This window comes from Giraffa tippelskirchi, chromosome 5 (assembly GCF_054371585.1).
Source record: "Giraffa tippelskirchi isolate mGirTip1 chromosome 5, T2T-mGirTip1v1.2.pri, whole genome shotgun sequence".
Classification (NCBI taxonomy): Eukaryota; Metazoa; Chordata; class Mammalia; order Artiodactyla; family Giraffidae; genus Giraffa; species Giraffa tippelskirchi.
This window is the reverse complement of record NC_137279.1, coordinates 48560867-48575127: the sequence shown is the minus strand read 5'-3', so window position 1 is coordinate 48575127 and position 14261 is coordinate 48560867. Positions and strand designations below refer to the sequence as shown.

General features: G+C 39.3%; 2 protein-coding genes across 9 annotated transcripts in view; one reads left to right on the top strand and one right to left on the bottom strand.

The window, feature by feature from the left end:
- Positions 1 to 12083, bottom strand: part of CDC42BPA (CDC42 binding protein kinase alpha) — a 292824-nt gene extending 280741 nt beyond the window's left edge. For all 8 annotated transcript variants that reach the window (XM_081486909.1, XM_081486911.1, XM_081486910.1 and 5 more), the window contains exon 1: positions 10949 to 12083. In XM_081486909.1, the coding sequence (XP_081343035.1) occupies positions 10949 to 11126 (178 nt within the window). In that variant the 5' untranslated portion in view covers positions 11127 to 12083. The remainder of the gene's footprint in view (positions 1 to 10948) is intronic.
- On the top strand, positions 11125 to 13996 carry LOC145505179 (uncharacterized). The gene is made up of 4 exons (XM_081486964.1): positions 11125 to 11146; positions 11582 to 11693; positions 11886 to 12242; positions 13045 to 13996. The coding sequence occupies exons 1-4, from the start codon at positions 11125 to 11127 to the stop codon at positions 13079 to 13081; spliced, it is 528 nt and encodes a 175-aa protein (XP_081343090.1). The 3' UTR covers positions 13082 to 13996.
- Positions 13997 to 14261: the final 265 nt, after the last annotated feature.

Genomic DNA, 14261 nt, shown 5'->3' with positions numbered 1-14261 from the left:
TCATCCTAGGAAATCCTTTCTTCTCTCCCCGCTACTGGATCTCCTACTAGGAGATATCCTGTAGTTTCTCATCTTAATTTCCTCTCTCATTTAGTTGGGGCTAGAGCATCCAACTCATCACAGTTTGTCTATGTCTCTCCTGGTTTCAGCACAAGTCGATATATTAAAAAATTCCCTAGTCCCAGGTAAACCCAGATGGTGGGTTACCTTACTGGGAGTCCACGGGTTGCAGGTCAAACTTTTTTTGAAGACCTGCAGCTTTTAACTGGAGAAGGCAATGGCACCCCACTCCAGTACTCTTGCCTAGAAAATCCCATGGACGGAGGAGCCCGGTAGGCTACAGTCCATAAGGTCGCTAAGAGTCAGACACGACTGAGCGACTTCACTTTCACTTTTCCCTTTCATGCACTGGAGGAGGAAATGGCAACCCACTCCAGTGTTCTTGCCTGGAGAATCCCAGGGACGGCGGAGTCTGGTGGGCTGCCGTCTGTGGGGTCGCACAGAGTTGGACACGACTGAAGCGACTTAGCAGCAGCAGCAGCAGCTCTTAACATGTCCTTATCCCACCTTCACACTTGATTGGGAATACGGATGGCTACAGAATTTCAGTTTGGAAATCTTTTTCCTTCAGAATACTATCTTCTAGCTTCCAGTGTTGCTGCTGAGAATTCCAGAGCCTTTCTGATTCCTGATCCTTTGTATTGATTAGTTTCTTTTTGGAAACTTTTTGAGTCTATTCTTTGACCCAGAGATCTGGAAATTCCCTAGTGAACTGGCTGTAAATCTTGGTATGAATCTATTTCTACCCCTTGTGCTCTACTTGGTGGGGCCTCTCTATCTAGAAACTCACGTCCTTCAATTCTAGAATATTTTCCTAGAGGTTTCTCCCCTCCGTCCTCCCAGTTGGAATTCCTATTATTCAGACCTCTTAAACTGGTCCTCCAGTGTTCTTCTCTTCTACCTCCTTCTATCTCCTCTCTTCTATCCCTTTGTGATTTTTGCTTTATTTTCCAAGAAACTCCTTTTGTTTTACCTTCCAGTTCTTGTACCAAGGTTTTAATTTTAGCTATCACGTTTAATTTCAAAGGATTTTTTTTATTCACTTTTATTCCTTTTTAGGACATCCTGACTCATGACTTACTTCATGGTCTTTCTCTTGTCTCTGAGAATACTGATAGCTTTTTTGAAATTATGCTTTCTCTGCAGATGCTGTTTCACATAAGGTGTTTTTTCCCCATTTTTCTGTTCATTTGCAGTTGTACTTATTTCTTTACAGGCTTTCTTCAGATATCTGACAATCCTTGGTTTTCTATTAGGTATGAGAAAATGAAAGAGCTAATCAAAGTTCTGAAGCCCTGGGTAAGTCCATGGCTAATGAACTGCACTTTAGTGTGATTGCCTAAGCCCTTTGCTGAGGAATCCCTGATATATCTATATCTTAATCCTTGATTTTGGAGCTGGTCACATGCTCCAGAGACACTTCTCTAACCTCCTGCCTTTGTGATAAAGGCCTGCTGCTGCTGCTGCTAAGTCGCTTCAGTCGTCTCCGACTCTGTGCGACCCCATAGACGGCAGCCCACCAGGCTCCAGCGTCCCTGGGATTCTCCAGGCAAGCACACTGGAGTGGGTTGCCATTTCCTTCTCCAATGGATAAAGGCCTAGTTGTCCACATTCTGGGAGTCAAGCAAAAGTAAATAAACATGTATTTACTCTCCTGTTTTCAGTATGAAATGCCAATCCTAAACTATGCCTAACATCACTCAACACAGAGAACCTCTGTTTTACTGAAAATGAACATTCAATCTTTGGGGAGGAAAGACAGGAGCCAGGTGGCATGGAGGAGGAGAGGGGCACTAGAGCTCCTACTATTTACACAACAGTTTCAATGGATCCTCCACATTTTAGCTCCACCCCTACCTCAACTTTCACAGGTTCCTGACAATACCAACATCTAAGACTTTTGAGGATGCTGTCAAGTAAAAGGGATAGGCCCTGCTTTACACGATTAACAACTTAAGACTTGATGTTCTCAGATGTGCTAAGTCAGCAGTTATCACCCGTCTACCTGCTTTTTCAGCTTCCAATATTTCAGAGTATCCTCCCATTTTTCTCATCCTTGAAGATTCATGACTTTTTAAAAATTCTTTTACTGTAGTTTTAATGGGGTTGCAGAAGAAAATGCAACTAATTTGTGTGTTCAACTCAGACTATGCTGAACGCTGTGCAAATAAGATTAAACACACACTTAATATAAGAAAATTTTATCTTCAAAAACTAGAGATTATTTGCATTTTATCTTATTCCTTTCAACAGTAGCATCCTCTTCTCTTTACCTTTACCCCCATTAAATACTTATAGACTGTCAACTGCTAAGGGAGAGGATGATAAACCACTAGCTGTAAGAAACCCATTTTGAAATAAAACAGGATACATCAGTGAGGAAAGAAATCCATGGAATACTAATAGTTAAAAAAATAAGCAAGTAAAAGATTTGATTAGTAGAAGATTCAACACTTTATATATGAAATACAGTTTAGGAAACACTAGGGTATACTGTGAGTTTTCTTCGTGTTTACTATCAGTCCACAATACGCATTTATGGGTGCTACATAATCTTTAGTCCACAAAACGTCCTAAGTGAATGACATACCGATAATTTTTCAGGATTATTTTCATCTTCTGAGTTGAGGTCTAGAACTCTACCACTGATTTGCAGGTTGGAGCTTTATAAATATAAAAGTAAATCATAACTAGCCATTTCATAATATTTGCTGTTGGTGATGAAAATAGGCATGAGCTTAATATTTACTGAAAAACAGTTCTGTTAATAACAACAAAATGTGACAATGCAAAAATATCCTAACAGAAGGAATAAGATGCTGTCTGCATAGTCAGACATCACAGGGAAAGACACCTCTGATGCCAATATAATTCAATAAAACATTATCAGTAAGTTATGAGTATGTTTGTCAACAGTAAAATAAAGTTATTTACATCCCTGTATAACTATACATTTCAACTAAACTTTCAAAACTAGCGTTTTATCTTCCTTTATCATAAGGCCCAATAGAAACTTCAAAACCAGAATGAGAAAAAAGACAACAAAATTTAACTATAAATCACCAGAAAATTCTAAACCAACTTTCAACCTTTTGGAAGAATAAGCTATTATTATTACCTCAGTTTTCCACTGATGATAAAACAGACTTAGAGAAGTTAAGTAACTTGCTTAAATCAACCAGCCGATAACCAAGGGAGCCAGCCTGAAACCAAAGTCCCAGCTATTGTTTAGCATATAGGTTTAGGACACAAATAATTCAAGGTGAGGTATTCCACTTGTAGATCTTCACCATGGAAACTCTTTAAGTATTAAATTTAATTAAGCTTTTATCACTATGAATAGAACAAACTGAATAGAAGGTTTTTTTTGTAGATTAAGTCTACAGTGATGTGTAAGCAACTTGAAATAAAAATCGAAATTTAACAAATGACTGCATGACTGAACTAATTCACATATATTCTTAAAAGATTGTTTTCAACCACATAGGTAGGTATTTTCAAACATAATTAGATCAGGGTTGAGAGGAATAGTGTTGATGAAGAAGAATTAAAGAGAAAAATTAATGTATGTCAGAAGCAAGAGGGAAAAAAGACTAATTGATCCTATAAGTTATTTATCTTTAAAATCTAGTCAAATTACTCTCCAGTATTATTATCTACCACTCTATACTCAGAATAGAAGTTTACGGTAATCACAGAGTTCTACTTGCTCACAGAGTGTTGAAACAGCACCAATTATATATGGCTTCCTCTTTAATAAAAGTACTGTATATTCTGGCTTCTTTGCACTACACATAAATAGGTGCTGGCACTTGAAACCCATAGTTTCACAGATGCAAATAACAGTAAAGTTCCCACACTAATCCTAAAGTCTGAAACCAACAGCTTAGCAAAAACATTATAACCTTAGAAAAAAACAATACTTAAAACTATAATGAATCCTGAAATTGCATGTCCATGATCTTTTCCTCTGAAATATCACCAAGTAATGAAAATAACTAAAGCTGCAAAAAGATAAGGTGAGAACTTCTGAATTTGTTGTGAATGCCTATAGTTGAATAGCAAGTTGATATGAGAGCAAGAAAAGGTCATAAATAGAGGCCTATCAGTAATTTCTAGGACTTTAGATGCTAACAGTACTGATTCATTATTATATTTAATTTCATTCTACTTTACAGGGTGGTTTTCCTGGACGCAAATGCTCACCAGCCTCACTCATGTCCTACTCCGCTATGATTAAGTTCATCTTTCAGTTCTTGTGACTATCACACAGGAGACAAAAGTTCACAACCACTAAGTAAAATCTAACTTATTCAGATTTGGATTTTCTCTCCAAACCACACAGTGTTCTAAATTTTCCCTCAAAATTAACTCTTTCTATCCCTGACACAAGGGACACCGTGACCTCATATTGAAAGAGCATTTCCCAAAGGGTGTTCCATGGAACACTGGCTTTCACCCATCTTCCCCAAAACATAAAAAATTTCAGGATAACCCACAGTATTCCTAATGTTTAATTTTGTTCAAAACACTATCCCATATTTATTTAGCCACATAAACCTTCTCCCCTCCAAAAGCACCTATTAATATCCCAGATTTCCAGAACCCATTTAAAAACTAGGGAGGGGACTAGAGTAAAGAAACCCTAACTCCCAACAGAACAGTTCATGTGAGGAAGAATTAATGGGCAAACAGTGAGATTGGAAAGTGGAGAGCCAGGTCTTTGAGCCTCCTGTTAACCATGAAAGCCAAAGCGCTACTTTCCTACAGCAGCAGATAAAGAAACACTAGAATGGGAGGAGGGGTACTGGCCAATAGAGGTTAATAGCTATTAATTTGAAGAAGTGGACAATGCAGAGGGGAAGTATGGAGCAACTAGCTGAGAAAAGCAATTCTGTTACTCTGATCAGTATCAAAGGGGGAAAAAGGAAATCCCCTGGATCTGGAAAGGAGTTTTATACGCAGTGATAACAAAAGACAGTCATTCACATGTCTGGGATGACTTATGTTTATAGTGCGGGTCATTCAAAAAAAAAAATATTTATGGAAAGAAGTTCTTGACTCAAGATACAGCAAAATCTGCTGAGCAATTCTTCATATTAGCTACTGAAACTTGAAGGCACTCTCACTGGAAGTTTTGTGAGTAACAAGGGATGAGACCATGAGTAACAAGGGAACCAGCAAACCCTGCTCACCTGTATCTACTGTAACATGCATCTGGAGTAATGAGAAGGCATAAACAAAAACTACAACCAATATCTGTAGGTCATACCCCTCATGTTTGACAAGTTATACAACTTTACAGTCAATGGAAGTCAATATCCAGGAGCCCAAGTCAGAGAAGGAAAAATGTGAAAAGAAAGGAAATGAATCATCAAAGACAAAACAAATGACTGAATTCACCTGTCCATTAATTTCTAAATTAAAAGTACCCAGTTATTCACAAATCAGCCTGAAGCAGCAACCCAGGAAAACAGTATATTCATGCTCATTATCTCATTTTTCCTCTCTCCTATTCTCCCTCCCTCCTTCGAAGTATCTCATCCCTATGTAAGCTCCTTTTCTTTAAATTCTTCAGTCTGTCCCTAATTTAAACATGTGTGCTTTTTGAAAAGGGTAACTATGTCCATAATCTTTTCACTGTTGAATAGACAGCATACTTTAGCATCACCTACCCTAGAATTCTAACTTTGCTCGTTCCAATCTTCAGTAAAATATACAAGAAAACATAGGAATTCTGTATAACAATAGTTATTCTTTCAACACATGGCTACTTAGTATCTTTTAGTATATTTAATTTTTTAAATGCTAGCTGGACTTAGTAAACTGATTCTAAAACCTATCAAAACCAATAGGATGAAATCAGCAATATATACAATATACTGGCAATAAGTGAACTTGAAGAGAAAAGGTTTGGGGAGAATTTTTTTACTACCATAGAAGAGGAGTACAATAAAATATTAATTTGCAACAAGCTCAGTTCTTTTCCTTTAAAATAGCCTGGGCTTACTATCTAATATTAATCAAGTCCCAGGAATTATTTCATAAAATTTCCAAAATTATTTCATAAAATTTCCAACATATTATGCTATTTGTGTTTACACCACTATGCTTAGGTATGTCCTACATTTTCACATGAAATAAGTTCCTAAAATTATTATTGTTATTCTTGACATCCCTGTTCTCACTCATGGAGCAATATATCCTTTTAAAAAAAAGAAATAGAAGAGAAATGGAAATATAATAGCCACCACTTATGAACATGCTTCTATCATGTGCCAGCATTGTGTGAGATCAAATAATTGTACTTATTATCACTCTTAGAAGAGACTAGATTATTAGGTGACTCGTATAAAGGAAACTACCCAACCTATATTTCTGGTGACATTTATGATGATCCTAATTGAGGACTTAAATAAAATAAACCTAATTATGTGTATTCAATGAACTTTTTGATAATTTGGTATGATTAATAAACTCTACTTAGGAAAAGCTAACAATGAAGAATAGTATAAGTGAAAAACAAAGAAAAGATTCAGATTTCTGTAATTAGGCCATCATCACCTCCTTAACAGACCTACACATCAAAAAATGTGAATAAGCTTTAAAACTACTCTAATAAAATGAAAAGTTTAAACGACAGTACCTACTGATGTATTCTAGTAACAAGTTTATTAACTATTCAGGCTATTTTGTGTGTGTGTGTATACACGGAATAAACTATAAAATCACTGTTGTTAAAGGATAATTTAAACAAAATATTGTAAATTCCAATATTCAGAAAGCATCAAAATACAGTTAGCCACATACAGTCTGGCTTTCTTTTTTTTTTTTTTTTTTTTTAAATATTTGTTTGTTTATTTAGCTGTACCAGGTCCTAGTTGCAGCACGTGGGATCTTTAGTTGTGGCATGTGGGATCCAGCTCCCTGACAAGGGATCGAACCCCGGGCCCCCTGCATTGAGACCTCAGAGTCCTAGCCACTGGACCACCAAGGAAGTCTCCCTGGCTTTCTTTTTATTTGAGTAATATTATCTTTCCCCTATTTTTTAAGCAAGTTGATTCAGAATTTCCTAAAATTTTAACTTTCCATTTCAAAGTAGAGGATAACCAATTTAATGAATAACATATTCATTTAGTCACTACCAGCAAATTAGCTTATAGTGTAAAAGCTATTTTTACAACTCTACTGTAGAGTTACACTACTGACATCAAAACTATTATTTTATAAACAAAACATATAAACCATAATCATTTTGACAAAAATAAGGACAAAACATAATCTTTCAAATCTTACTGTATGTAACTGGAAAATATAAATTTGACAGTGATCTAGGACTTCCCTGGTGGCTCAGACGGTAAAGCGTCTGCTTACAATGCAGGAGACCCGGGTTCAATCCCTGGGTCAGGAAGATCTCCTGGAGAAGGAAATGGCAACCCACTCCAGTATTCTTGCCTGGAAAACCCCATGGAGGGAGGAGCCTGGTAGGCTGCAGTCCATGGGGTCGCAAAGAGTTGGACACGACTGAGCGACTTCACTTCACTATGGCGTTAAGGTATAAAAGCACTCTTATCCCCTTGCTCTATTGCTCAATGGCTTAATCCCCTCTTCCTCTCTAGAACTCTACTTACTTCCTCCCTGAGGCCATCAGCATCAAATCCAAGGAGTGCTATCCAAAACCAAAATCTGACTTTGAACTGTAAGTGTTCTCACTGTCATGATGCTGTAATGAACAAAGCATTAACAGCATCAATATAAATATGAAAAGGGTCATAACTAGGAATAAAGTGAAATTGATGGAAATGAAGCAAGTCAAATAGAATCTTGCTGACTCCATTTTTAAAAATAAGGCATATATAGGGAGGAGTTTGGAGGAGAATGGACCTAAGTACACGTACAGTTCAGTTCCTTTGCTGTTAACCTGAAACTATCACAACATTGCTAATCTGCTATACCCCAATACAAATTTAAAAGTGTAAAAAAAATAAAGACATTATCTAGATGACACTTTCATTAATACAGACAGCCAAACACAAATATACAGCATGTATTAACAGAGTATTTTCTACTGCTCTCCTGTTGCAAATATTGGGTCTTTTAAAACTCAAACTAAAAACTATCATTTAAGGCAAATCTAAATTATCAAATTTAACCCCAACAAACAAATAAATAATGTTACAAAATTAAACTGAGTCCAATTCACTATCTGGAAACGTCCTTAATCTAACTGCTTTTTACATAATGTTAGGTAGTGAGAATAAAATAAGACATTTCCCAAAATGTGTAATCAAATCATACTCGAAGAACAACTGATCTATTTCAATAATTAAATGAGGAGACTTAAATTGTTAAATAACCCAATTTCTCAAATAACTTAAAAATAGTAAATACTACTACTCATGATGTACTTCTTGACAGCTTGTTCCATTCTTTTGTCCCTCCTTCCCCAGACTTCTATGATTGGTACCTTCCACTTTCAAGACCTCAAACACCAACTTAAAAATGCCTGAGACTTAACAGACACTGCCTAGTCGCAAAGCCTGGCTTCCCAGGTGACTCAGGGGTAAAGAATCTGCCTGCTAAGCAGGAGACACAAGTTCGATCCCTGGGTCAGGAAGATTCCCTGGAGAAGGGAATGGCAACTCACTCCAGTATTCTTGCCTGGGAAATGCCATGGACAGAGGAGCCTGGAGAGTTACAGTCCATGGGATCCCAAAAGAGTTGGACACAACTTAGCAACTAAATAGCAACAACAAAAGTTCTAAAGCCTACAAAATAAATCCTAAAAATTCTAGTCCGTTTCCTATTACAACAGGGGTATACTTAAGAGACTGTATATATTATTTTTGTTACATCACACCAGACTTCTAAAAGACAGAATATGAAGGACAATACTAAAACTCAATTTACTTTAAAATTGTGAAAAGTCCCTGTTGTGAAATTATTTAAAAATCTACTCTTATAAAAATAAAATGTATTTGGCCAAACAGTTCTTTGACTTTTGGCTTATGTGGTTTAAATTAAATATATACAAACAAGGTTTTTCTAATACAGATAAAAGAAACAAGATCCAAGAAGGCATATTTAGTGGAAAATGTATATAAATTTTTCTGATAATACAGCAAAATACCTCATAACATAAATGTAAATTCTTAACAACCAAAAGGCAATTGAGGATAGTTTTCTCTTTTATCATAATTTTTACATTACATTTACAACTGGTACACACAAAGAGTTCTCCCATCATTTTACAGATGAGAAAGAATAGATATTAAATGACAACCATAATCATAGACTAGAGTATTGCTATGGAACCATAATTTAAGGACTGAAACTCTAACTCAAAGTATCAGAATCTTTTTGTTAAATTTTAAAAAAAGAATTAAAAATTTCTAAATTTATGAAACATGAAATGTAAAACTACACATGCTTTATAAAATATTTTGCTCTACATATAAAATTAAAAGACATTTACTCACTAATCCAGTATCAAAGTCAAAACTGTCTCATTCTTAACACAGTGAGCTCTTGAAAGATGATTTAAAATATTTACATTTCCAGTATGAGTTTAGTAATCTGTTTCTTAAAATCATTCAATTCATATCTTATACACACACACACACATATATATATTTAACCCTATGACATCAAGTTACTAGAAAATTCCTGATATTGACATATTGAATAATTAAAGTTATTATGTGCATGCAATCCTGAATAAGTGATTTACCTGGCAAATGAATTTTTAATAAATTTCAAGTCCAAAACATGGAATAATCACCAACTGACTTTTGCTTCAAAAAAATAAAGCTTTACTTGGGAACAAAGACATTTTAGTATAAAAACTTTCCAATAAACTCAAGTATCCTTATTCCATAGGTACAAAATAACTTCTTTGGCTAATATCCTTCAAAAGTCAGTGTACCAATACAGGTGTATATACTATATACTATATAAACAGTATACTGTTAATATATATTATATTAACAGTATGATGTGTGATGATGTATACTCTTCTCACAGTGAACTGGTGGATGTTGGAACTTGCTCACAGGTAACACTGGAAGCAGAACTTAAACCAAGACTTCAAGCTAAAGGTCACATGGAGCATTTGCTCTCATCATTGATCTACTCCAATATCTACGTCTTCTAAATCACATCTAGATTTCGGAGACTGAAGATAAAAAATGAACCAGTGTAGGTTTGAATTAAATTTGGAGTGAATCTAACTCTCAGGCAGGCAGGAGCTGCTCCCAAATATTCTCTAGCAAATATTATCACAAAAATTTTAAACTATTTATGTCATCTTACAAACATGACAATTTTTGGCAAGTCCATGTTTAGTAATTTCCTTGCCTTGTACTATATAGAGAATGTAATAAAACCCAATGATAACCACCTTCAAGTTCCTGTTGACCTAAGATATTGTAAAACCTCCTCCCATTTCCAGAGTGACTTCCAAAGCCTAGGAAGGAATGTTTCCACTAATAAATACCTTTCACTTGAATGCCTGTTAGACCACCACGCTTTAGGCAAAGTGAGCAATATAATCCATTTCCTCCCATCATAGAATTATTCAAAATTTGTCTGACCAAAAACACTTAAGTTCCTCCCCTTACATTTCATATTAAATCAAGGCAACAACTGAGTACCATGCTTTCACTCTTTGGAAAATATTTACCGAAAACTACTAAAAAAAAAAAAAAAAAACCTTGAATTGGTGTCTACTCTTTTATTGTGTATATACATACATATTTAAATACATAATACATACACAACAGATATAATGTTTATATACTTATTACAGAGTAGAGAGTTTATCACGGTAGCTCTCTGTAACAAATCACAATGGCCAACTAAAGAGTTTTTATTTTAAATACAAACTTACCCCATTCTAGGTATTCAAGAATGTTCTTCTCTCTTCTCAATGGAGAATTATTGCATTCATCGTAAAGGCAGATGAGGATATCCAGTAACGTTTCCACACTGAAGCACTGCCCATTGGTCTGAGCGGGCCCATCCAAAATAAACTGCTCCAACTGCCTCAAACGCACTTCTCCAGACATGTTTGCTTCAATCTCCGCTGGTTTTCCTTTCAATTACTAAACGATTTTGACTATGATTACTGAAACCTAAATTTCAAAATGTGTGGTTTAAAAATAAACCACTTGTTATTCAAATAACTGTCAGGCAATGCCGGTGCTGAATTCAACATCCAACACGCCAGTAACCTCACTTAACTGAAGCGTCTTCAATTCCGCACATATACATATATTTTTGAGGAAAAGTTACCATAAAATATATATTTAATACATTTTTAAAAGAATAATACAATTAAATCGTATATTTAAATAAAATAATTAAAAAGTACAGAGAACCAAAGAGTCAACACTTCTTTAGGGGAAAAAAAAAAGCTCTTCTCCTTCATTCAAAATTCAACTCGTGCAACAGAATCCTGAAACGAATCCGGCTGCATCATTTATGAATTAAGTCCCGATCTGCATCAGCAATTCACTTCCAGGCAGAAGGAAAATCGAAAGGGGAGGAAAAAGCCAGAATGTATATAAGGGGGAGGGAAAACCAAAAATTCTGCTGCAAATCCTCCCAGCCACCACTTGGATAACGCATCAGAGGCAATTTCTCCAGCGGGAAAGGGAGGGGGCGAGGTCCCTGAAGCAGCCCCTCGGCTCGGAGCACGCCAAGTCTTCCCTGGAGGAGGCTTTTCCTTTCTCCTTCCGAAGTCCTTCTTTTTAAGGCTTTGCAGTTAGTCCCATTTCCAACCGATTCCGATGAAAACTCTTCATTTTTCTCCCCGCTTCTCCTAGGGGCCTGACTGACTGCGGGCGGCACTCGCCCCCGACTCCGGGAGCGGCGGCTACTTGGCGGCCCGAGCCCGCTCCATGTCGGTGGTCGCTGGGCCGCCGGCCTGGGCCGCGCCCGGCGGAGAGCCGGGTCTCCCCCACACCCGCACCGCGGCCGCCCGCCCGCCGACGCTCCCGATGCCCTGGCGAGGGGGTGCTTTTCTGGATTCAAAGGACACGGACGGCGGCAACTGCGGCGGCGAGGGCGCGGACGGCTCCGGCAGCTAGATCTCCCCCTTCTTCACACCCCTGGCTTAAGGGCATCTTTCCCCGGCGAGGAGGGAAGCGGCCGAGGCGCAGGAGGAGGGGTTGGTGCCGCTGGTAAGGAGACCAGAGGCTGCCGCAGCCCGGCTCGCAGCCACTCCCTTCCTTTCCCTCCACCCCTCCCCCGCCTTCCCCGTTCTCTCGCGCTCGCGCCCTGGGCTCCGCGAGGCAGCTCCAGGGCCCACCGCACGCAGGCGGAGGCTGGCCGACGAGTCCAGATCCAATATGGCGGCCCCCGCCCCCGCCCCCCGACACGCGCGCGCCCGCCCTCTCTCCCCTCCCCGCCCCCGCCCCGCCCCCGCCCCGCCCCCGCCCGAGCCCAGCCGGCCCGGCGGGGTCCGGTCCGGAGGCCGCGCAGAGCCGAGGCTGGGCCCTGGGAAGGGGGCGGCGCGCGGGCGGGGGCCGGGGGAGCGGCGGCTGCGCCACCCCGAGGGGCGGGTGGGGACGCATCGGCCGGCGAGGCTGCCGCTGCCGCAACGTGGAATGCAGGGATACGGGAGGACGGAGGGAGGCCGCGGCGGCGGCGGACGGTCTGGAGGTGGGAGGACCCGGGCGCGGGCTGGGAACTCCGCCACCGCCTTGCCGCTGTGTTCCCGGTCCTCGAGGCTTCTCGTACGGCTCGCAGAGCGGGTCTTCCTCCTGGGCCTCGGAGGCACCACCTGACTGGCACGTTTGCTAAGGAGGCCCAGAAGCAGACGGCTTTAGGCTTCCGACAGATTCTCTAAAAACAGTGCCCTTCTCAGCGACTCTTACCTGTTCACCACCACCCGTCCCCCCACCACCAAATGCAATTCTCAAGCACTCCAAAGTAATAATTCCTTGAGTGTCTAATTACACCACTTCTTGTGTCACTTCCCAGGACGAATACAATGACAGACTTGTACGCGCTACCCTAGAAGCCCTGAATGCGAGAATGAGAGAATTCCCCACGTCTATTCCCAAAAGTTTCCCTACGGAGAGCACAGTGTTTTCTTCTCCGGAACTATTCTAGCTGCTGCCTGTTTATCCCCAGCCAAGGTTACCACCTACACGGGATTCAGCCAATGAAGGGGAGTCAAGACAGTTCACCACTATCCTCAAACCTCCATCCCCAGAGCGCGCTCGCGTGCGCGCGCTCACACACGTAGCCCAGTGGCACAATGCAGAAACCTGGCAGCAAAGACGAGTCATTGAATAGGTAAGGCCTCTGATGCATTTAGGGCCTTTCAGGGTTTTTGTTTTCTTTTGTTTTGTTTTTTGACCCTGTTTAGGAGAGCGCTCTACAAATTTCTCATGGAAGATCCCACATTTAAATGTGTCACTAAACTGGGTCACTGCATTTCTGTCATTCCCTTTCAAAATGCCATCTCCTTTATAAAAACTTTCTCCAAAATACAGTTATTTTATATTCTTTTCCTACATCCCTGAGGCAGTTATACTTTCTATGTTAATACGCACAATTGTGTTTTTTACATCTTACTAATAGGGAAGCTAAGAAAGGTCTAGAAATGAAGGCTAAGATTAAGCATTCAAGATGCCATCATTCACAAAATATTGTGAATCTTTTGTTAATTCTACACTTGCCTGATTTCAATAAGGACAAAACATTTCCAATGAGCTCTTGACACATGAGTGATACATAGGTTCAGACAAAAGATGGGTCATTATAGCCATTACAACTTTGTGTGTGTGTGTGCGTGTATGTATTGACTAATTATAAAAGTAATAGAAAAACAAAAAGAAAAGTTTAATACACAAATAATAATATTTTGGTGTTTACTGTTCAAGTCTTTTTCCTATGTATTTTAATAAAATGATGCATTAAAAAAAAAGGTTTATAGCCTCCTGTTTTCACTTGTTGTTCAGTCACTAAATCGTATGCGACTCTTTGCATCCCTGTGAACTGCAGCACACCTGGCTTCCCCGTCCTTGACTATCTGCTAGTGTTTGCTCAAACTCATGTCCATTGAGTCAGTGAGGCCATCGAACCATCTCATCCTCTGTCACCCCCTTCTCCTCCTGCCCTCAATTTTTGCCAGCATCAAGGCCTTTTCCAATGAGGCAGCTCTCTGCATCAGGTGGCCAAAATATTGTAGC